We start from the raw sequence: 24,245 nt of genomic DNA on the forward strand, positions 1-24,245 counted from the left end.
CAATATATAGATATAAATAGCATCTATAATATAAAGGAGACCAATAACTTGGATTCAAGCTTCTGACCTAAACACAACTGCATTATCAGCTGATGAACGTCAGAACAATGTTACATGTGCTAGTTGCTATTTTGCCTTAATAAAGAAACATGACCTACAAATTTTGTGCTTAGGCAAGTTCTGTGGTTGAAAATGATCAATGAAACTAGTCCCTGAAAAAAGCGAGGTTAAAAATGCACTCTGGAACAACCAGTTGTGATAGTGGATCAATAGCTACACCCTTCAGTGGTAGCAGTCAGCTGAAGTCTGCTGAATGCAAATAATGTCCAATTAAATAGGACAGCCAGCAGGACAAGCAGATTTTTTTAAATTTTCTTTTTAGGACGAGTCAAACCCTTTATTAGTACTCTCCTATTTGACAAGTTCAAAATACATTGCTTCAAATGAACATTTTCACAAACAATATCTCCCAAAAATGTTTAAATGGGAAAACATTTGAAGTTTCAGAATTTAATGTGTATGAAATATTTTAGTTTTCTCAGTTTCTTATGAAAGAGGCAGATTCAGCTCTTTTTCATTTTTCTCATAGACAATCATAAATAGAATGCTAAGCATTGATCAACTTCTAAGGATTTTCTATAACAAGGTTTTTTCTAAAATATTTCTAATAGCATGCCCTACAGGTGTGCACATTCTCCTAAACCACTTATATATTTGTAAGGACAGCTGTAAGCTTTGTTATTTGTTTTGCGTGACCTCAGCAAAAGACTCTTCTTCAATCTGTATCCTGAAACTTATTGCTGAATATGCTATTTCAGCAACCTAGCAGACTTCAGCTGTCAAGTATTCGCCCGTTACTGAAAATACGTTCTTCTCTAACTGACAAGCCCATTAATTTAACTTTCTACTAAGTCAGAATGAAACATCATTTTATTAAGTAATCAGTGTAATCTTCAATTAACTTACAGAATTCATTCATTCTGTAACTTGTTCTGCAGGACTGCAGGCATCAATGTCAGCAGCAAAAACAGAAGGATCGATGCACAGATGAATGGAATTTTTGTGTCACTCTTTATCCTATTTATTACAGAAATGCTTTCTCTTCTAAGACAAACGCATATACAGAGATGATGGACAATAACTAGAACATGATCCAGCAGCGTGCTCTTGCAGCACAGACCAGTTGCATACTGGGCTGTATTAGAAACAGCATAGCCAGCCGGTCAAGGGAAGTGACTATTCCCCTCTATTTGGCACTTGTGAGACCAGATCTACATTACTGTGTTTGCTTTTGGATGCTGCAGTACGAGACACTGACATACTGGAGTAAGTCCAGCGAAGGGCCACCAAGATGGTAAGGAGCTAGAGTGCATGACAAAGCAAGAGGCTGAGAGAATTGGGCTTATTCAGTCTTAAGAAGACAAGACTAAGAGGTGTCTACACACACCTAATAGGAGGAAAACAGAACATGGAGACAGACTGTCCTTACTGATAGTGCAAGAGGTGTGCTGGCTTTGGCTGGGATAGAGTTAATTTTCTTCATAGTAGCTAGTATGGGGCTGTGGTTTGGACTTGTGCTGAAAACAACGTTGATAATACAGACATGTTTTCGTTATTGCTGAGCAGTGCTCATACGGAGGCAAGGCCTTTTCTTCTCCTCACACCACCCTGCCAGCAAGTAGGCTGGGGGTGCACAAGAAGTTGGAAGGGGACATAGCCAAGACAGCTGACCCCAAACAACCAAAGAGATATACCATACCATATGATGTCATGCTCAGCATATAAAGCTGGGGGAAGAAGAAGGAAGGGGAGGCCTTTCAGAGTGATGCCGTTTGTCTTTCCGAGTAACCGTTACATGTGACAGAGCCCGGCTGTCCTGGAGGTGGCTGAGCACCTGCCTGCCCATGGGAAGTGGTGAATGAATTCCTTGTTTTGCTTTGCTTGTGTGTGTGTCCTTTGCTTTACCTTTTAAATTGCTTTTATCTCAGCCCACGAGTTTTCTCACTTTTACCTTTCTAATTCTCCTCCCCATCCCACTGGTGGGGAGGGAGCAAGCAGCTGTGTGGGGCTTAGTTGCTGACTGGGGTTAAACCATGACAGAGGCAATAGACAGAAGCTGGTAATCATAAAATTCCAAATAGATATAAAGAAAATCTTTTTCACCAGAAGAGTGGTCAACTACTGGAACAGGTTGCCCATACAGGTTGCAAAATCTCTGTCTTCAAAGAGGTTCAAAACTTGACTGGACAAGTCCCAGAACAACCTGATCTAACTGTACCTGTTTCAAACAGGGGGTTGGAATATATGCCTTCCAACCTAAATTATTTTATGATTCTATCCAGGCTCCAAGGAGTGCAAGATGACATGTAAACATAATGGGAAAAAAAAATCAGTAGTGGCTCTGTGTTTTAAATTCTAATCATACTTCCTCTATAAGCTCTACTTATTAATTCACCTAACTGGCAAAACTATTAGCCTGAAAATTCTTGTGCTTAATCCAAACTCTTAAGATATTCTAAAGTTGATATATTAATTCCTGAGTTACAAGGTAGTTAAATGCTAGTATACATGCAATTCCTTTACAAAAAGGACAATTTCTGTTAGCTTTCTTCAGAAAGCCTTTTCTCCACTAAAATTTCCTGCAGTTGTCATTACTACTAGCACTGGTAGGACACTAAGGCATGCTATAAATGGACAATGTTCTTTGCCACTGCATTTTCTGATATAGGAAGATAACGCAAGCCTAAATAACATGGAACCCAATTTACACAGATTGGGAGAATTTATATATATTTGCAGAATAGAACAAAAATGACCGTTCCTTCCTAAGAAGAAATTAGTGTTTTGGTGGCAGTTATGAAAAAGATGAATAGAAGTCATTATGCACATCACTACCACATACAAATAAGATCTCTGAAATCATGATTTTGGCTGATTTATCATGGAAGATATATGAAATAAAAGTATTTATTAGGTAAATAACTTTTACAAATAAACCATAGAAAATTCCATAGAAAAAGGTAGGAAGTGCTTTACTACTACACCCACCTGGTTTTGTCAGTCTGAGGAGATGTGATTCAAGAGCATTTAGATTTTCTGTTGCTTTTTCCATTGCAGCCAAATAGGATGTCTTTGCAAAAGTGGTCTGAAATATCCAATACTTAGTTATGAAAACTTAGCTTTTACCTAACTAAAACCAGCAAGTCAATAGTGGAGTTTATGTCAGATCCCAACTCTTCTATACCTAAAAATCTCATCAATACTGTCTTATTTTTCTTTTCAATAGAAATAAAATGGTTGTTCATAAATTGTTTTTAGTACAGCTTCAAAACCCTGGCCATGATTCATTCTTGACTGATCTCCAATGGAATGAGTGGAGTTGCTCTGCCACTAAATAAATTTTTAGGGAAGTTCCACATGCTACTACAACAAAATTGAACAGATTGACAAAATATGTTGTTTTCCAGAAAAAATAATCTTTTCTTACATTACATGCTGCCCACAGAAATCAAAATCTTCCTCTGGACAGACAGTTGTTCTTTTTTTTCACTTTGGTGACAATGTAATTTTCAGTCAGCCCTATTTGGCTCAAGATATTCTACTGTTCCTTTGATCTTAGATTCCTTTCTCCTTTTCCAGTATGAACTTGGGAGCAGCTAACACAAACTCATCAATAAACAATGGAGAAAATTTCATCCTGGATCCTATCAGTGTCCTATAAATTTTCTTAGAGAAATCATTCCCTGTAAACTGATTGACTTTTTGTCCCTCTCTCTAACAGATCTCAGTTTCATGCTCACACTTCTTCCTTTCTCCCTCTCTCATTATTCCTACTTTTTTACCTCTTTTTCAGATCTCTTCTCCAGTAAAATCTCTTCTAAAATTATTTAAAGAAAAAACAGGCAGAAAAGTAGGAGAATCTACGCTTTAAGTTGCAGGAAACCCTCACAGCCTGCTGCATGTTTTTGGAATTTAAGTATTAAGGTCTTTGAGGTTGAAAGTTCTTCTTCCGTTGAGAAATATTTTTCAGTCTACACAATTCCTAAGTTACTTTCCTATTATGACTCAGTATCAAGCAGCTGCTACACAAAATGAAAGGCTAAGTTTCTACATTATTTAGCATATTTTTGCTCTTCTTATGCAGTTCTTTAATTATTTTTACTGTCTAATAAAGCTTTTCTGGAAACTATATGTGATGATCAGTTAGGGATGCTTGTATAAATATCAGCAGGATCTTCATGGCTCTGAACTATAATATTGCTATCCCATCTCCAGCTCAACAAGATGAGACCCTGTACCTACTGCAATCTGCAACCAGTCTTAACAAAGATGGCTACAATTAAATAGAAGCCTCTCAGCTGTACTTTTGCAACTCTTATTCTACAAGGAAACTCTTATTCCATACAATCAGTTCTAGAACAAAAAGTTAATAAATGTAGTCTTCAAAATAATAGAATACTGTTATTTAGAGAAAACAAGAAGTAAAAATAGGAGCAATTACTTTAACTTCTTTGTTAGTATGTCTTTCTTCAGTTTTCACAGCTCCTGACAGGCAGGGTGAGGTTATTGGTGAGGAATCCAACAATTTTTTCCCATAGTTAACAATAATTACTGCTAGTTCATATTCTTTCCATGAACGTAGTACCTATTAAAGAATCATCTGTTATGTATTTTTGTTTTTCATAACATGTAATGTTTCATTATTGTCTAGTTATAATTGTCAAAGTGCATGAATATTATAAATAGAAATTAATTACTCAATACTTAAGTATCCTTTTATAAAAAAACAGAACTATAGACCTGTAAAATAATTGGAATTGCAGATATGTTATCTATGTGTTCTACTTCTGCTTAACCTATCCCCCAGAGAATAAAAAGATTTAACCAGAAGTAGCTACTGCTGTGATTGACATTCTGCCTGTTCTCAAGCAGTACTGCTATCAAAGAATATAAAGGCTAACAAAATGATCCTCATTTACCTCTCTGGTATCAAGTGAACACTTGAAAATCCCAACTGCATTAGTGAAAGCAGTGGTGAAATTTATTTTTTAAATTATGAAATTTATAAATGAACAGTGTAGGAAATGTTTTTAGATGGCTTTATCTCCTTTAGATAGAGCTCTAAAGGCCAAAGTGCTTCTACTGCATGAAAGGTAACTTCATGTTAAGATGTTTGTCTTTGGGTTAGAAAATAAGTGTATAGATTAATTTACGATAAATACAGTACATGGCCTGACTGTAACTCAACAGAAAACCATATACCATGGATTAATCAGAAGCATTTGCAATTTACTCATTCTGTTTGCTATTCTGTATCCTATTCTGTTGAAAAGCTACTTCTAATGAAAAAAAAAAAATCAGCAGTACAAGCAGACAGTCATTTATCTGGGGAATCCAACAATACTATCTCAAGTTTTCAAGGTTCTTAATAGGCTTTATTGGTCTTGATAGCCTCCACCTGGGTTTTCCCTCCATGGGGCCAGGAGCTCCCTTTCAGCTCAGGCCTGAGCCTACAGTCCCTGCCAGTTCCTAAGGGGCAGGAATGCTGGTCTCCAGCATGCTCCAAGCCATGTCAGGGCCTGGCGATAGATCCACTGGTCTGGACACCTGACTGGTCTGGACTAACTCCTCAGCGTGACCTCAGACTGCTCCCATTATTACAATGGACCAGCCTGTTGGGCTGTGTCTGACCCCAGCTACCCTCGCCAGGTCTGACCCTGACCTGTGGATTGACTTCCCAGCTTCAGCTCAGACCTGCCTCATCAGCACAAACCCGCTTGATGATCCAGACTCCTGGCTGAACCCCAATGCCGGGTGCTGCCCTGTGCCCTTGGCTCCTGGCTCCCCAGCCCTCACCATGCCCTGACACTGCCCTCACAGCCATGAAATAACTGATCGATACTGAAAATATAATGTTAAGGCTTAAAATACTAATTTTTATAGAAAGAATGAAAACTGTTTCTTCTTGCAGTGCACTTTTAAGGATATGTGACACTGATCTGATCTAGTGAGGTGAGCACAGCGATCCAGCTCCTGTAAAGACTGGGGTGAGGGATCACCAACACAGAGAAATCTCTCAAAGCATCAGCCACAGCTCAGCTTCCATATGAGCTCTTAGCTGACACGTACTCAGAGCCAAAGGAAAGCTGACTTTTTCAGCATCATACATTTATCATGCCAGGTACTTTAACTCTAGCATGTCTCCATACCTGAGGAAAAAAATCCTACAGGTACCACGTTTCTCCTTACCTCACAAAATTAGATTGAGTATCTGATCATAGATGTGATCTGAAGATATGTATTGTAGTTAAAAGTCTAGGTGTTTATGTTCCTGACAGCATGTGGGACTAAATAGTATGAAGTCTCTTGTATCTAATTAGCAAATAAGCCAGATATGCTAACCTTATTAAAACTAAAATATGGCCTATTTGCAGTAAATAAGCTTCTAAATTTATATATTACATACAGGCCTTATTGAAAAATAGTACTACCTTAAATGTAAAAATGTAAAAATACACACAGTGATATACAATACAGATTTAATGTCATGGACTAATAGTCACAGCCAATTTTCTGAACAAATGAAAATTCTCAATTCTATTAAAGAAGTCAAAATGTCTTTATTATATAAAATTCACTGATACAAATATATTAATAAATATTTCTATACCTTTACTATTTAAGAGTTCCTGTTCTCTAAGATACCACTCTGAAGGCCGGCTTACTAAATATTTTTTTTTCTCTAAATGACAAGAGCTGTACCTTAAACTAAGCTGTAAGCACAGTAACACACACCATACCTTTGCTGTATAAAATGAAGCACAAGCTATCATATGCTGAATACTCTCATAATATCCTGCTTGTCTCTTCTGCAAAGCGGCACTTGGAATTTCTTGAAGGACAGCCAAGCACTTAATGAGGATCTGTAAATACAAAGGTTAAAACAAAGTTTGGAGTCTAGAACACATTTACAAGCTTGTACCTCCACGTAACCTATTGTATTTGATGGCAAACTTTGAAAATACTTTGAAATCTAACAGATAGGATGAAATGCTGGCTCTACAAAAGCCAGTAACAAAATTTCCGTTGAATTTAACAGTGTCAGGATTTCACCACAGCTCTTTGGAATAAATGACATGTTCGTACAAAATCACAGATATTAAATTACAGATACATGATGGATATTTTGCTGATTTAATTAACATGAAATCAAAGAATGCTTAATGCAGTAAGATGACATACTCCTAGTCTCCTAGTAGAGGACTACTTAAAGATATATCGAGCTGGTCAGAATTTTAAATGAAAGAAAAGTGTTTCCAGTATGCTCTAAAAATAAAAGACTTCTTTCCCCCATTTTTGACTATCAAAAGAACATGCAAATACTTTATTTTTCCCTTTAATTAGGAAATCTGAAACAGGAGCCATTTCCAGTGGCTAGCTGTACCTTTAGTAAGTTATCACGGCCAATGACTTCCTACGCAAGAGACTATCCCTGTATGTAAATTGATTTTTTTTTTTTTTTTTTTTTTAACACTCCTAAAAACTTCTCAGGGCTCTGACTGCCCAAATAGTCATTCCCTGAGCAGCCTCATTTGGGGCCTCCTCTCACACCTTCTGTCCAGGGCCTAGGAGTCCCAACTAAGCTCAGGAACAAGCCTTCAGTCCCTGCTTGAGCTACGGTACTGGTGTGCTGGTCTTCGGTTCTGTCTCCTGGATGGACCCTGGACTTGTGTTGTATCCTTGTCTCCAGTCTCTGGCTCCAACTCCTACAGCTCCTGACTTTTTCTCCTGGATAGACAATGGGTCAGCCCAATAACTTCACCTTCTCTGGACTCTCGGTGGATCCTCTTACCAACACCCTGCTCTGTCTGCCATGTTCAGATGCTGCTAGTCTGTTCCTTGCCTGCACTGTAGTCATCTCATTCCTCCTTACAGAGTAAATATGCTCTTACTGCTGCTCCCTGACAAAACTACCTAATTAGAGGAAGAAAGTTGCATGTTTCTACTGTATCCTTTCTGAATCTAAAAACCACATCTGCTGCTTCAGAAATGGCAGGAAAAGATTCAGGGACTCTGTTTTCAAAGATAAGGTGCTTGCTTCTGGAAAGCAGAACATGTCTGAAAACTGAAGACTGCATTATCAAAACATTGAATAGCTTTCTTTTTTCAAGAAGAAAACTGTATATGAAGCAAACATTCCAAAAAAAGCCATAGGCAAATGCTGCTTTTCTTTCCTCCAAGCTACCATCTGCAAATAGCATTCAAGTAGAAGTTACTTTGTAGATTCTACTATAGTTTAAAAATACCAACAAATCATCCCGAAGAAACAATCAATATTCTGCAGTTACTCTAGCATGTCTGAAAGCAGAATCTGTGCAGCTTACACTGAACATGTATGCACTGGGAACACAAAAGAAACACAAAAGGCTTTTCTTTCAGCAGCTACTAAGAACTTGAAGCCTAGAGATTTAGCTCTCCCACTGTACACTCCATTATAAAGTTAATTTCAATCACTATAACTGCAGAACTTGGATGCTAGTTGCTTTGTCTTAAAATGCTCTCACCTGAACCACTGGCACTGAAGAAATCTTGTGATAAATAATTGGAGCAAGGAGACCATAACATTGTACAATAGACTGCAGGGTGTAACCTGCATCATTCAGCCAACTGCTAAGTTCAATTGCCACAGCCATTCTTTCACATTCTGCTAATCTAGCAATCTGTAAAAGAAAAACACATTTTGATTCAAATATGAATTTTGTGATTTTAAATAATTTAAGAGTGAAAGATGACAGATGTTATTACAGTTTAAAAAGCAGTGTAAGCAGCAAGTAAGGTAAAAGTTTAAAAGCTAATTTACACTGACACCTGTTAGAAGCATATAAACAAATGCAACATTATTCATGATTCTAAAGGAAACGACTGTTCTTGACCTAATTGTGCCCTCTAAATTTATAACCTGGTTAACAACCTCAACCTGTGTGGAGTGGAAATTTCACATGCTAACCTTTCAGAATAGGTAAGGGGAGGATAACAATTCCTTCATTTCCCTTCCAGTTATCTGCTACAGTCGTTGCATGTGTGAGCAGATCCAATAAAGTCACTGACTAATCAAGTGTTCACATTTTTACAAGACAAGTACTTCAGGAAAGGAAGAGTAGAATAGGAATGTAATAATATGGGAGGCAAAGCTTGATTATCCAAATAAAAAAGAAAGTTTTTTGTGCCATTAACATGTCATTATACTATAAGAAAGTCTATAATAAGATAAAAGAAGCTTAGTACATTAAACCTATTAGAAACCCTGTTAGAAGTTCAATGTTAAAGAAAATATATGTATTAAATAGCAGAAACATTTAAAATTAAAAATCCAAGATGACTCTTAGTAGGACAAAAATAACAATGATTATACGTCTTTCTTAAATTATAGTCTACCATCACTGAAGTCAATGAAAATCCTTCTTCAGTTGGAATCAGTGGGCTTTGGTTTAGGCAATAACTGATTCAGAAAACATCTTTCCACCAGTATACAAAAAAAACCCAACAGCTACTAAAATACTTCAGAAAGGAAGACCAGATAACTCACAGAAGATTAAGTATTCTGTAAATAGGATTTGTACATTGCAACATTTATCTTGAAATGATGAAATAAATCTGATCAAAAAGTAAAATCAAATCCAGTATATTATTTTAAGCCACACATACTTGTTTCTTATAAAGTATCTCATTGGAACAGATGGAATCACAGAAGAGTGTTCCTTCCATGACATTAATGTCACAGACAGCAAATATATTCCTCAGAAAGAGGCGCAAGGTAATAGGAGAAGTCTGAGACACAGCTTCAAAACATAACCTACAAAATAAAAAAGCAATATGGTAAAAGCATATTAATGATGATTCAGATATCACATCCTTGAAACTGCGTTATATTAAAATGCAGTCTTTAATTTTAAAATGATGGACAAAAAGGATTACTGTAGCTACTTCTGGAAATAAGATTCATACATAAAACTGAAAAAAAACTTTTAAAATTTCCAACATAAAAAATAAATAAAAGGGATAAGACCTCTTTTCAAATTGTTGTCCGCCTTCTACTATCCCAAGACAGTTTTTCCTTAGTTGTTTCATTTAATCCAGTAAAACTTACTTTGAACTTCCTTGGAAAACTTGGGATGCTACAGCTTATTTATTTTAACTGTCTCCTTTTACACATTAATTTTCTGTGTTCTGACAATAACACATGCGGTTGTGAAGTCCATTGCTAAGTATTAGTAACAGACTCCTTTTTATCACTGATGTCTTGTACTACAAGTCTCAAAAGCATCTCTTTTCTTCTGCCTGCTTTTTTGGTTTTTTGTTTTGTTTTAATTCCCTGGGGGTAGAGGTCATGTGTCCTTGCTATTTTTTTTTTTCTATTTTTATTAGAGGAAAAATCCTATTGCTTTGAAATATAAGAAATAAATGCCTCCTTCTCCTCAACTGTATTTCCTAAAAGAGTCTGAAACTCAACAAGGAAGATCAAATAGATACATTCATATACTTCACATTACCAAGATATCAACAGGGCTTCCGGCTGGAAATAAAAGATTTCCTTTCCTTCCAGCTCCCTCTACTGTCTTTACGTCCTATTTACTTTCAAGTTAGTCTATCTAGTTTCTTAGCTACGGATCAGTAAAACTGAAACTGCCTCATTTCAAGTCTGATACTTCAGCTTTGAGAATCTTCCATATTAATCGTAAAATTTTTTTAAAAAATAGGCTTGGACATAACTGTCAGAGAAGCAAAATCCCTGAAACTGCTTTGCACAATTATTTAAAATTTTCTGTCTGCATTTGATTTATCTGAAAGTAGCTTCATTCAAATGTTATCTCTAGAGCAGTATGTGGGTTTAAAAAAAAAAATAAAATAAAAAATCAACCTACAAACCCCCCCCAACTGTTTAGGATAAAAGATTAATGAAAAACAAGTGAAAAAAAAAAAAAAGCACAATGACCAGACTTGCATCCTTGCTTTGTTGTCTAGGCCAGGGATAGATTTAAAACATCCATATAGTCATGACATAGGATGTCTGGTGATTATCTGTCTGCACCAGTGCAGTCCACAAGCTGCCCGTAAATCCCAAATGCTCTTACGGCATGCAACATCAAGACCCTTGGTCAATTTGTATGCCTAGTATCAGACACACGGTGGCACTTGAAGGACAGACAGGATACACACCAGTGGTCTGGCTGAGCCCCAGATAACAGAAGTACACTTAGACACATTACTTTCTCTTGTAACAGGATTCAAAGCACACACAAGCCTACACTATCTGCTTGCATCCAAACAGCATTACCATGAGAATACTGTGGGGTCTGATGCAAGTAATCAAAACAATGTAGAGAAAACACTAGTTACATTGCATGTCTCAGAATAGCTGACTACCAGTTATTCTGTCTGTAAAGTGGAAATGGAAGTATTCTGACAAAATTTTTAGGAAATCCCCCTAATATCAGTTTCTTGAAACATAGATCTTTATTTCTTTAATTCTTGAAACATTCAAGTACTATTAACACACCTGCAATAAGGTTGCTTCTTGTCAACATGGTTTCAAGACTAAGCCAGTCTGTCGAACTGAAACAGAGATGCTGCAAAACTTTTTCATACCTCCTCCACAAGTTTGCCAAAACTTTCCTAATGAAATAATTAGTCTAAGAAGAATTCCACGAGTGAAGATGATGCTTTGAGTTCAGTTATACTGGATGTTAATTCATTAACAAATTATGAGCAGCTGATTAACATTTAAAAGTATTATTTTTATTATAGTATTTCATATCTATTATTTCATTCAAGACTCTTTCTTTTATCTGTGACTTAATTAAGTTTTGATTTATTTTTGCATTTGGAACTATTGAATTCCAGTGAATATAAGTGCAAAATTTCTCGCTGGGCTTTGTCATCATGAAAAACCCATAATATTAGGGCTGAACATTTGAAATTTATTTATAAATTAGTCAATTTTTAATATATTTTCTACAGCACTTTAAATATATTCAAACATTATTGGCAGATTTATATAGTAACCCCAAAACAAAATTAGCATGCATTTACCCATTTTGTGTGGTGCTTTCGACAAAATTTTCTCAGTTTCTGAACTCTACTGCTCCCTTAATTGGAAAGTCAAGAACCCAGTGTATATTACATGCATATGAAAATGCATCACACATAATTAATAGCCATTTTATAAATGTTGTCCAATTATCTTGGAAAGCAATCATTATAAAGAATTAGGTGCATAAACGCTAGCAGTTCCATAAATAACAAAAATCCTCTGCTAATTATAAATCACTGTATTTTTATAACACATTTCACACCTTTTTTCTCCTGAATGTTTTTCATATTGCAAGTCTGAACAAAATTTCACAACCTGGTACTCTTTAAAATAAAATGTACACATCTACAATTAACTATTATTTTAATTTTGTTTTCACCAGTTACCTGTTTTCAGATATAGTCAAATTACTACTTGCAGAAATAACAGCTGCATTGGCAGGCAGTGGAGAAGAATTTGAAACAAAATAATCCCACATTGGTGAAAATGCTTCTCTGGCTAATGTATAGAGGCCAGTCTGATAGGCTACCTATAATAATAAAAACAAATTAAAAAAAATAAAAAAAAAAAGGAAATTGAACGGAAATTGAGCAAGTTTCCATGTTCGTCAAATATCCAAGCCAAGCATGCTTATAGTATAAGGAAAAGTTTTAAAACTCATCCCGACATGTAAATTTAAAATTTCTGTAAGAATATTCTGACATTCTTGTATAAAACACATGTAGTAGCAATCTGATTCTACTAGTACTAGTTTGCCTCCAGAATTAGCATCAGAGAAGGGGAAAGAGTTTTTTGACTGTTAACCAGGAATCTAACAGCCTTTTGTGGAATATTTCACAGGTATTGTGCTGCAGTTTTTGAAGGCATATTATTTCATCTAGATTCATTTTACTTTTGCTAATACTGCAGAATGTGCTGCTTCTCTGGATAATGGGATGTAAACAGAGTCACACAAGTAGTTATAAATTCATGTGGATACCTCTTACGCTGGAAGATATTAGGAAATCTTCTAACAGTTCCCCATGATCTGATCTATAGAGCTAGACAATTTCATTTTTCTCCATGCCACAACCTGTTTTAAATTTTCTTTATTAAGAATACAGAAAATTATGAAAAGGTCTGACAGAGCCTTTGTGGTCTTCCACAAGACACTACAAAAATAATTTCAATATGAAAATGGTTGGATCTGATATGTGGTAAATTCAATCACTTTTTTCATCCTATACTGTAATGACTAATAAGATGATTTCTAGCACTTTTTCTCAATCGCAAAAACGAAAAAATAAATGACAAAAAGAAGAAAGAAGTTGAATACAGGCTGAAAAACAGGAACAGGGATAAGAAAACTAGCTGAGAGACATCTTTCCCCTTAAACTGGAATTTCCAATAATTTTGAATTAAGAATTGAGTTACTCAGATACACCATTTGTGATGTTAAAATTGTGATTTGTGCTTGTCAAGCTTTTGGCAAGAATGTCTTGAGTTTTTATCAAAAGAAGTTTTAGAGCTACCAGTGAACACATGTAATTACAACCAAATTAGAGTATGTGTTTATTATCAAAAAACTCTAACCCCACCTGAGTTAGATAAGCTCGAACAGTGGTAGCAGAAAGAGGTGAGTAAGCAAGGATTGGCTTAGTTGTTTCTCCAATGGCATCACCAATAAGTTTTCCATCAGAAGAATATGCTGCGACTGCAAATATGTAATTCTCATTGGGATCTAAACCTTGTATTTCCAATAGGCTTTTCCCATCAGCTGGTATCTATCAATAAAAATATTTTCTAGTTATACCCATTGTACATATCAAAAACAAATTTCAAATTCAAAACTTTTATTGTTAAATTAATTAATTACCTTGAATAGAATCAAAGTACAACCTAGATTAACAAACACGTAATGTTTCCATGTAATTCCATGTAATATTCCATGTAATACTGAAGACAATGCAAAACCAATGAAATTACAGGGAAAAAAATTATCAGTTTTCTCTGGAATGCAATTGAGTAAACAGAGCACATAACCTAAGAGAACAGCTAAGTACCAGGACCTGGAGTTTCTCTAAGACATTTTTGTCCATTTGCACATTCACACAGTGAGTGTGCATGTTTGCTGGAAACATTCTTGCCCTGAGCTGTGCTTCCAGAGAAAGAGCATATGGCTCTCCTCCATACACACCACATGCATGTATTAAGATACAGGCAGAGGATGTCTCGGGTCCTCTCAGCACCATTAACAGGACTGTGGAGTTTGTGAAACAAACAACGTATTTTCAAGATCTTCTCTTCATTTTTTCCCCAAGTAAATATCCACCTGCACTTTAACATCACGGCTCACTCCTAACAGGCTTTTCCACCTTCCCCTCCATAACCAGGAAAACTTACACAAAGGAAACTGTTAGGGTCTTGAAACAACAAACAACTGACACAGTGACTGAAACACAACATGAGAAACAAGATCATCAGAATGTAGCATCAACACAGTGCTCTTATTCAAATACTATCTGGCCTTCATAAGGAGACCTCTGAACAACAGAAATCCCTTCGAATGCCAGGGCTGAATCCTGAACCAGCAGACCAGAAATTAGCGTGAGACAGTCTGTAGTATCCCTTTAGAGCAAACTTTTCTCATGTTGTCAAGTGCATAGCTCATTCCACCATGAAGAATTCTAAACACTTTCCATGGAGCAGGTAGATAGTGACTTTGTCTGCAGGTCAGCATTTTGCAAAAGCATTATCCTAAAGCAACCAGAAGTTCCACTGCTGAGGCATATGGCTAACCTTGGGCCTGTACATCTCTAGTGCCTGACAGACCTAAGACTGTCAGTGGTTTGGATAGATTGCAGCAATCTCACAGAAAACATAGCTATCAGTGGGGTGAAAGTCTCCAATGAAATACTTAATTTACCTGGAGCAGGATTGTATATTGAAACTAGTTCACTGGACATTGCAGGAAGCTTGATTATCTGGATTTGATAATAAGAATATCAAGAATAACATCAAAGCCTCTATTGCCAGCAGCTACACACACCTTCTTTTCTTATACACCTTCTTTCTTGGGAGAGATGGGGGAACAGGTGAAAAGGTAAGTATTTCCTCTCCATCACCAAAGACAAATCTATCAGTGTTAATATAACACTTGCTCACAAAACCAGGAAAGCTTGAAACATGGGGTAAAAGCTGTTGAGATCATTCTTCTGTCACAATGCAAAACAGAGACCTGTCCTGCAAAGAACAGAACTCTTCAAGAATAAGATTTCCAGATATCAAAATGATCACTCAGGTCTGCAACTACAGTAAAGTTTGATGAAGAGGATGTGCCGAAGCTTTTTGCCCTTTTCTTGAAACCTCAAATGCAGAGTATTTGGATGGATCACAGCTGTCATTCAAGTGGACAATGCAACAGCATGCATAAGTGAGTGAAAAACAGAACTCTCTCAGTCTGTCCAGGAATATCAGAGGGTTATCCGAAGGAGAAAACTACACTAACACAAAACAAAAAAACAAACCAAACCAAATTCAGAAAATAAAACATCAAATTATAATGAAGAAATATTATAAAAGAGTACTGACACAGTCACATGATCAGTCATAAGTAATCAAAAATGTGTGGGATGATTTGTCACACTACATGTTCACAACACAAAAGGGAAAGAGCATGAACCTAGAACTCAACCGTGTCTGAACATGAAGGTTACTGAAGGAGTTGATATTTTCATGTTGCCAGAATTAAGTAAGGTAAGGCCTTGTTAAGAAGAAATAGCTGGCAGAAGTTACACAATTAAGAAAAATATTAAATTTTATATCTGTTTAGAATTTTTTTTGTTGAATCTCTGTCAAGAGTAGTGTCTGGGCACACTCCATACATATGTTATATAGTTTATTTTCCTTTGTATTTCTTACATGTTGCTCAAAAAACAGAGTGATAACAGAAGAAACAGAGACTTGTCTAACATGAAGCTTATGTATCATTTAAGTCATTATTCAAAAAAGGTTCCTAGAAATTTTGGGGGGTTTTGGTATGCCTTCATCTTAGCAAAATTTCAGTTGCTTACAACAAAGATCAAAAGGTTTGTCAAAGGCTTAGCCAGTTATCTGGTTTAAGATATCAGATGTATACATTTAAAAAGTTGTTTTTTTTTAAAGGAAGAGAGAATGACCTGAAGAAGTTTTACCTCTGTCTTACCTCTTCTCCTGAATTTGGAAGTTTATTGTTATTTAACCTTACTTTCATATTACTTTCTCCTGCCACACACCCCAAAATACTGTACCATGAAACCTTTGAAGAAAATGAGAACAAAATGAGTTGATACATAATAGTATTTCCAACTTTTGCCTAATGCAATGCAGAATGTACTAATTTTGTGAAAACAGTCTCTGAAAAAAACCCCTTAAGTTATAAAAATGTATAGTCTAACTGCACTAGAAACTATAAATTGATTTAGGTGGAGGACTAGATCTACTACATTGGCAATAAAAGCAGATGACTATCCTGTCTCCTACCTTGAGCTACCCTATAGCTCAACCTATCGCAAAGCATAAACTCCATGAGTCATCCTGTAGATTTAAAGTCATCTAAATCTGTTACTTGATCCATGCAGTGGTATTCTTCTAAAGTTGACATCAGGTTCTGATTCAGCAAACTACTTGAGGACCAGTCCTTAAAAGCAGGCAACAGAAATGCAGATATGAAGTAATGCAGTAATAATTTCTAAACAAGCCATGTTCTTAGTTCCTATTGAAATCAATGGTTTTTAATGCCATCAAACTTCTGATAATCTGATTGGGCATATCATCTACACTTTTCAATATCTTTAACCAAGGAAGAATGTGAGCATGCATTCCTGGATCAGTGCTAAATCACATCCAGTGAGATCAAACATGGAAAATAATTTTTATTCCATCTCTGCAGAACTGGGCAGATAGATTTCAGTAAGTTATGCATCTGATGAAATTCTCTTGAATTACAGTTCTGCTACTAAAAACTGTACTAGGTCTATTTACTTTCAGTAGACATTTAAACAGACCGGAGGTTTGACAGATTAGGTAATTTTTCAACATATAAAAATTCTGTACAGCTAAAATGTTAACTTTTATTGGGATACACATGATTTGTCTTGCAATGAATCTGACTGTTTTTCAGAAGTAGATAATGAAATACAGTAGATTATTTTCAGCAAATGAGCAACTTTAAAATCAGGATATTTAGGATATTTAGAGATACTTTGACTTCTAGTGCAAGAACTATATATGTCTAATTAAATCCTAAGTATCCATTTCCAGTTAGCACATTCTTCATAAAAAATACATTTCATGTCCTCTCAAAAGCTATGTGTAACTTTAGGAAAAAAAAAATTCTAGAATTTATGGGCTCGAATTATAAAACTACTAATCGCGTTGCGCCATCTGGTGGCCGAATATGTTACATTCACTTTCCTGCATCGAACAAAAGGAAGTCTTAACACTTACTAAAACAGATGAACTACCAGACTTTAAAGAATTATCTTTTTAAATTTTATTTTCATTAGGGACAAAAAGGAAGAACTTTACCTAATTAATTTATTTGAAATTCACTGATCAAACTGCAATAGAACTGCAAATTAAAGAACAACTGTTCACAGAAATTCTTACACTAAAATGCAAGTTTACACTGGTTTTATATACATCATTATTTTGAAGAAGCTTGCAAAAACACTATGAAAATTTCTCTCTCCAGGAACTATTTAGCAGCTAGTTATTTTTTCATACTTCAGCCTGTTTGAACCCTTTTTGGACACAGGAAGGAGAATAAGGTGATTTGGAACAGTCGGAATGGATTTACCAACATCAAATCATGGCTGACCACTATGACTGGCCTCTGTGACAAAATTACCTGATTTTCAGAGGAGAGGAGAAGAGCAGTTGCCATTTACCTCCACCTTAGCAAGGCACTCTTTTTAACACTTTTTCCCAATATTCTTATATCCAAGTTAGGATGATACAGTATGGGGGTACAAACAGATAAAGGGGTGAAACAATGGTTGGAAGGCCAGAGTCAGAGAGTAGTTGATAATGGTTTGTACTCTATCTGGAGGGTTGTAACAAGCGGAGCACTGCAGGGAACTATCCTGGGACCTGTGTTGTTTAGTATCTTTAGCAATGACATGAGGTAAAAATTGAGCAAAAAAGTGATTACAGCAGAGGACCACCAAGATGGTCAGGAGCTGGAGCACTAGCCCTGCAAGAAGAGGCTGAGAGATCTGGGCTTATTCTTCCTGGAGAAGGGGTAGCTTCAGGGGACCTACCGGGAGCCCTTGAGTGCCTGCAAGCAAGTGATGAGGATGTAGCCAGGCTTTTCACAGTAGTGCATGGTAGAAAGATGAAAAACAATAGACCTAAATTGAAGCAAGAGAGATTCTAAGTGTACATAAGGAAACAAGTTTTCCCCATGAACAGCATTCCCTGTTGGAACAGGTTGCCCAGAGAAGCTGTTCAGTCTCCATCCTTGGAGGTTTTCAGAACTGACTGAACAAAGGCCTGAGCAACCTGGTCTAATCTCATAGCCAAACCTACTTTGAGCAGAAGGTTAGACTAGAGACCTCTCCTAATATCCCTTATGATTGGAGTAGTTCTGTGATTCTACATGTTCAACAGAAGGTAGATTTTTCAACCTGAACTATGGCACTTCAGCACTTCATTAACAGAGGCTTCAGTGTGGTATTTTCTTGAATCACATGATGCAACAGCCTTGCATCTCTTCAGAGGGTAACTAGGAGTATATCAGGCCCTAAGCAAGAGAATGAGCTTTTGAGAAGTAGAATAAATAAGTGTTACATTGCAGAAGCACCAAGGAACATGATGCATGAGATGAAAAAAGTTTCATGCAAATATGAAGATCAAAACAGTTAGTCACAATTGACTCATGGGCGGGGGGGGGGGGGGGGGCGGGGCGGGGAGGAAGCATACTTTTAAGTCAGAATAACATAATTTCTCAAGAACAACAGAGAAAATTGTGATGGTATAGCACTGTTGAAACAACTTGTCCTCTCCTGTGTATTGCGTAGTTATCTCTTACACAATCATCATGAAAAACATTACCTGAATATCTGAAGTGAATGGGGCTGGTTTAAATGTCATGGAGCAATGTGATCTAGAAAGTAGTAGTGGAGGAGGAGGAGTCCTGCTTTTATTCTTACTGCTCATAGCTTCTTTGAGACTGTGATACAATGCACTTTGTTCAGCTTCAACTTGCTCAATTAAAGTTAATGCTTCCTACAATTTAAATTAAAACAAAGGGGAAAAACTATTAAAATGTAACAATCAGACAGATTTAACACTTTTAAATGGTTTTCAAAATGTTCTTACAGAAATTCACTGCTGTGTAGAAGACTTTTATAGATTTTCCTATCATCTTACATCTTAAATTAGGATGAATGGCACTTTGTGTAAGCCTTATATATGCAGATTAATTTCACAATGTGCAATAAAGACAATGCAGGGTTGCATAAGAAAGAGGCAGGGCTGAGGCATATCCAATTTTGGAAGAACTTATAGGAAAAAAAGAGTGATCACAAATAACGTTGATTAGCAATTAGTGTCAACCAGTGATTAGCCACAGCAAGAAACAAAAGAGATATCAACTCTTATTTTAGGAGAGAGACGGAGACCTAATTCATGGAATTTCTGAAGGAGTTGTGGAAGTGGTTAGACTGATTTTCTGTACTCCAGAAATAGAGGAAAGAAATAAAGTCCAGAAATAAATAAAAGGGAAGAGAACGCAGGCCCAGAAAAATAGGACTAAGCCATTTCCTTTGGTTAGCTGGAGGGAGCTGAGAGCTGACTGACAGTCTATTAGTATCTTCCAAAAACGTGGGGGCTTCCTGCAAATAGTGATTATGTGGCCATTTGGTTGGAGATCAAGGTACGGGTTTTTTCTTACTGGTCTGAATGGCAAATTGGTAGGTTTCTTCACCTTGTTTGCAATGTCACGATATGAGAAACTTAACTTGGAAATTTAATATTAAGAACTTAGTATTTTATATCTGTACTTGTGGCAGCTGTCCAACGAAAATCAAAGCCAAAAAGACCAGGTCCCTGAGATTATGAGATCGAGGATGCCTTGGACTAATTACTTTCTTTTGGGAGAAGAGAGATGACATATTCCTACAACTAGGGTTTTTAATTGAAGCCTTTTAGTACCATACACTAGACCAAGGATTTGGGCTGAACTGAATCTCAAAGATAAACTGAAAAAGAAATTCCCAAGTTATTGGTTATTCAGTGACATGACAGTCCTATAGTCTTGCACTTCAATAGTTCCTTGTTTCTGTCCTAATACGTTTATAAAGCTATAAGAACAACCTTACCAGGGCAGATCACATATTGAATAAGCCTTGGATCTCATGTCCAAAAATGACCAAAAACTAGCCATCGCTTTATAGTGAAATGGAGAGATAAGATTTAATAGAACATTAATCGTATAACATGGCCAATTGTTTGCACAGCCGCTCACTTCACCCCATTCCCCCCACCTTTAGATTAGTGTTGCATCCACCCTAGTGAGAAATGTTTAAGGAAGAATTTAAGATAAAAAGCAAGATATGGAGTGATTCTTTCCCTCACATAACCATTCACCTTTTGCAATCGGCAATTAGAAACTTCATTGTTTCCTTAAAAACTATACTTCTTTATGCTAAACTGTACTATGATACAATTTTTCATTAAAAGAACCACAGATTCATTCTTCTCTGAGGACATATTTCTTATTAGTGCAAAGAACTGCTCCCAGGTTGGATAAAAATAGTGTTGTGACTGAGAGTGGTACTGCATGATCTGTAGTTCTTTAATTGCAAAACTTGGAAGATAATAAATGTGGCATGTTGCAAGAGCATAGAGAATAATCTTATGGTTGAAAAAGCCAAATGTCACTATAAAAAAATGCATTTTATCCCTGCTTCTGCCACAGACTTGCACTGTGGTATTAGCTTAATCACATTCATTGATTTTTACAGCATTAATTGAATTTTACAACAAGAACTACCAGTGTACCCAATTCTGTAAAGACTTGGATGTTCAACTAGACATATAGCACAGGAAAAAAGAATGAAATAACTGTGAGAGAAATAAAAAAAAAAAAAGCATACACAGTAACTCAAGTAGTTAAGCACTGTGATGTAGTTGAGTATACACATACAACTCAGAAGCTTCCATACCTGCCCAGTGGTTTACTGCATGAGAAAAGGTTATTTCTATGTTTCTCAAAAAAAAATAAACTGCTTTCCTATTTTGCAGCATAATAAGAACAGACATATCATATTGTGCTGAGACAGCATAAAAGACCAGAAGATATGAGTAATTCTATATAGACCTCTTGGATGTTCTATGATAAAAAAGGGAAAATCCTCTACACAGAAGCATGAAAATAAAGGTATGGATTTGCTGTTTATGACATGAGCATCACCCACCTCAAGGAGGAAAATTAATTGAGCATATAATTAAATATTTCATCATAGTATAAATATCAAAGATCATGTTAAGTTTGCTCAGGCAAAGTTAATTCTGACATTTTCTGGCAACTGGCTGCAAATATATTTTTACCGATATCTACCTCTGTGAAAAGTACACAGAAGTAAAATATAGTGAAGGTAAGTATAAGGCCTTTGCAAATGTTTGTTTGGGATAACCACACATTTCTTGGGAATTGCCTGAAAGTCTTCATTGATGACTACAGTTACAACTTTCATACTATATCACTACATCTTATATTCATAACTGCCATATATTTTACAAATATATGAGAGAGATTTTTAGTGTATGACTTTTTTGATCCAGTTTCTGTATTCTTTTGACATAAAAGATTCGTGTGTTAATTATCATGCTTCCAAATTTGTGCCACTTAAAAGAAAAACAATTTCTATTAATTTCTTATTTAAAATACTTTTTCATATATTATATAGTAAGAATTGCAGATTCTGTTACCTGTTGTACAGGCTCTAAAGAAATTTTATGCCCCACTGATGAGAAGGCAATTTTCATGAACAGATAGTGGTACAAAGCTCTATGGAAAGACTCCCATTGATTTCAAAAGATATCAGAATGAGCCCACAAAGAATCTACTTTTAGCCTCAATAAATGCCAAAATCTCCAACTTCTGAACTGTTTTTTTAATAAGAATAAAATAAAGTCCATGTCATCATCACCAGCCAAAGTAATCTAGGACAATTTATAGATCTTGGAAAAAGAAGGATATTGAAGGTTGCAATGCGGAGAAAGAAACCTTCAAGACATTTTGTCAAGGCATAGGTTCATAATTGCAAGCCTAGGTGATAAAGTGTAGAAAGAAAGATCTTCTTTCACGTTTCCTGTAATCTGCATGTGTGCACAAAATCTGAGGATGTGCTCTCTCCTTGTATTAAGTCACTTTATTCTTTCGTCATAATGAAACTTCTGAGGGAAAATTTCACCCAATGTCCCTCAAGTTCCTTCCATTTTCCTTCTTTTTGTAAGGACTAATCCAAGTCTTAATTACACAGAACACGAAAAACTGTGATCATGGTAAAGAATTTCTACCATAAGATTTTTTTTTTATTACCTCCAGTAGCCGCCTCTGGGAAGAAGTAGTTAACTCTTTAGGGAACTTCTGTGCAGCCTTTTGCATCAAAAAGATTGCTCTGGATAGCTTATTCCTTTTTATTTTTCTCATTATAAGTGCTTCTGTAAAATATTAAGATATTTTAAGACATTTATAAAATAGCAGCAATAATTTATTATACTATTAAAATCTTAATTAATAAGCCTTACCTGTTAAATAATGGAAATCTTTAAGATTCTTCACATGAGACTTGCTAGACTTAAGACTTCTGTCATCCTTTTGAGCACCTATGTGGGAAGGAAATTCTGAATTATTCATTTTGATAGTGCTATTGTGAAAATTACAGAGAGGGGTTAATATGTTTTGTAGTAAAGCTCTCCTCCATCTCATGTTCTCTTCTTTGGTTCAAGAATTTCTTGGACTGATCATGCTACTAAAAATATTCCACCCTCATGCTCTAACGCTTTTAGTAGTTTCACAGGAAAAGAGGGATCTTGTTTGATCATAGAGAGTAGTGCACAGAGGAGCTTTGCAATGTCAAACTAATACTAGCTTTTAATTAAAAAAAAAAAAAAAAAAAAAAAAGGCAAACAAAACCACCAGGAATGGGAGACCAAGTAGAGTTTTTTTAGAAGGCATTTGGCAAGAGTGGGATCTGCTGACTAGGAAGAGATAAGGACAATTTCACAGGAGTAGAAATTCAGCAAATTCAACAAAAAGCATTGAATAAAATATTCAAGTCATTCTCTAGAGAGAAAACTAGCATTACAGAAACAAAATTCTATAGAGCATCCACCGATTCTCCCTTACTGGCACAGTAACAGTTAATACTATAAATAGTATATCACAACAAACTGCCTAGGAATCAAATCCAGTAGTTAGCAAAGTTTAACTCCCATTGGTTGACTAGAGGTTCGAGACTAGTATCATATCATAAAGCTAAATTCTGCAAATTCAGTACATTATTTCTGTCTCGATGCGGCATACAAACTGACCAACATCTGCTCCTCTTCAGAAAGTAGATAGTCCTTTATTTCTTAGAATTACATAATATATTAACAGAGGACTCTAATCAAGCTATGAAGATCATTTAACTTTACTGAAACCTACCTTGTGTCATTTTAAGAAGTTTCACAGCTACTCGATGTTGGGCCTGAATGAGCTCCAAGTGTAAATCCATTACAAAACCATTCCCTGTTCCTGTCTTATCATTATCACATCCCAAAACAGAATTAAAATTCTGATCATCTGAGACCACCTAATAAATAGGAAGTGGCAATTAAACAGACACAAACTTTTATTACTTAGCTTACTGTGTTTATCTTGACACTGACATTATTATTTCAGTAAATTGACAAACACTGATATTTGTTATAACTGTGGTATATGAAGTCATTCAAGAGAGCATGGAAGCAAGAACAATAGTCAGAGAAAGCATGGTTAACAGACAGAAAACCACACAAAACCTGAGAATCAATAGGAAACTGGATTAATAATAAATATGAAACTGCAGAAAAATTTGCTTTATTGTGTTACCAGTTCACAAAACAAAGATCATATTGGTGTAGAATGATAATATTTAGAAAA

The 24,245-nt window shown here is 35.9% G+C and overlaps 1 protein-coding gene across 1 annotated transcript in view; it reads right to left on the minus strand.

The window, feature by feature from the left end:
- CFAP54 (cilia and flagella associated protein 54) overlaps positions 1 to 24,245 on the minus strand; it is a 115,938-nt gene that overhangs the window by 63,444 nt on the left and 28,249 nt on the right. The window contains 12 exon segments of the mRNA XM_042793417.1: positions 3,049 to 3,145; positions 4,502 to 4,645; positions 6,801 to 6,923; positions 8,565 to 8,720; positions 9,706 to 9,853; positions 12,478 to 12,620; positions 13,669 to 13,854; positions 16,275 to 16,367; positions 19,166 to 19,339; positions 22,659 to 22,780; positions 22,868 to 22,945; positions 23,769 to 23,916. Of these exon segments, the coding sequence (XP_042649351.1) occupies positions 3,049 to 3,145; positions 4,502 to 4,645; positions 6,801 to 6,923; positions 8,565 to 8,720; positions 9,706 to 9,853; positions 12,478 to 12,620; positions 13,669 to 13,854; positions 16,275 to 16,367; positions 19,166 to 19,339; positions 22,659 to 22,780; positions 22,868 to 22,945; positions 23,769 to 23,916 (1,612 nt within the window).

The sequence above is a fragment of the Tyto alba genome, unplaced genomic scaffold, assembly GCF_018691265.1.
Source record: "Tyto alba isolate M040663 unplaced genomic scaffold, T.alba_DEE_v4.0 Super-Scaffold_2, whole genome shotgun sequence".
Lineage (NCBI taxonomy): Eukaryota > Metazoa > Chordata > Aves > Strigiformes > Tytonidae > Tyto > Tyto alba.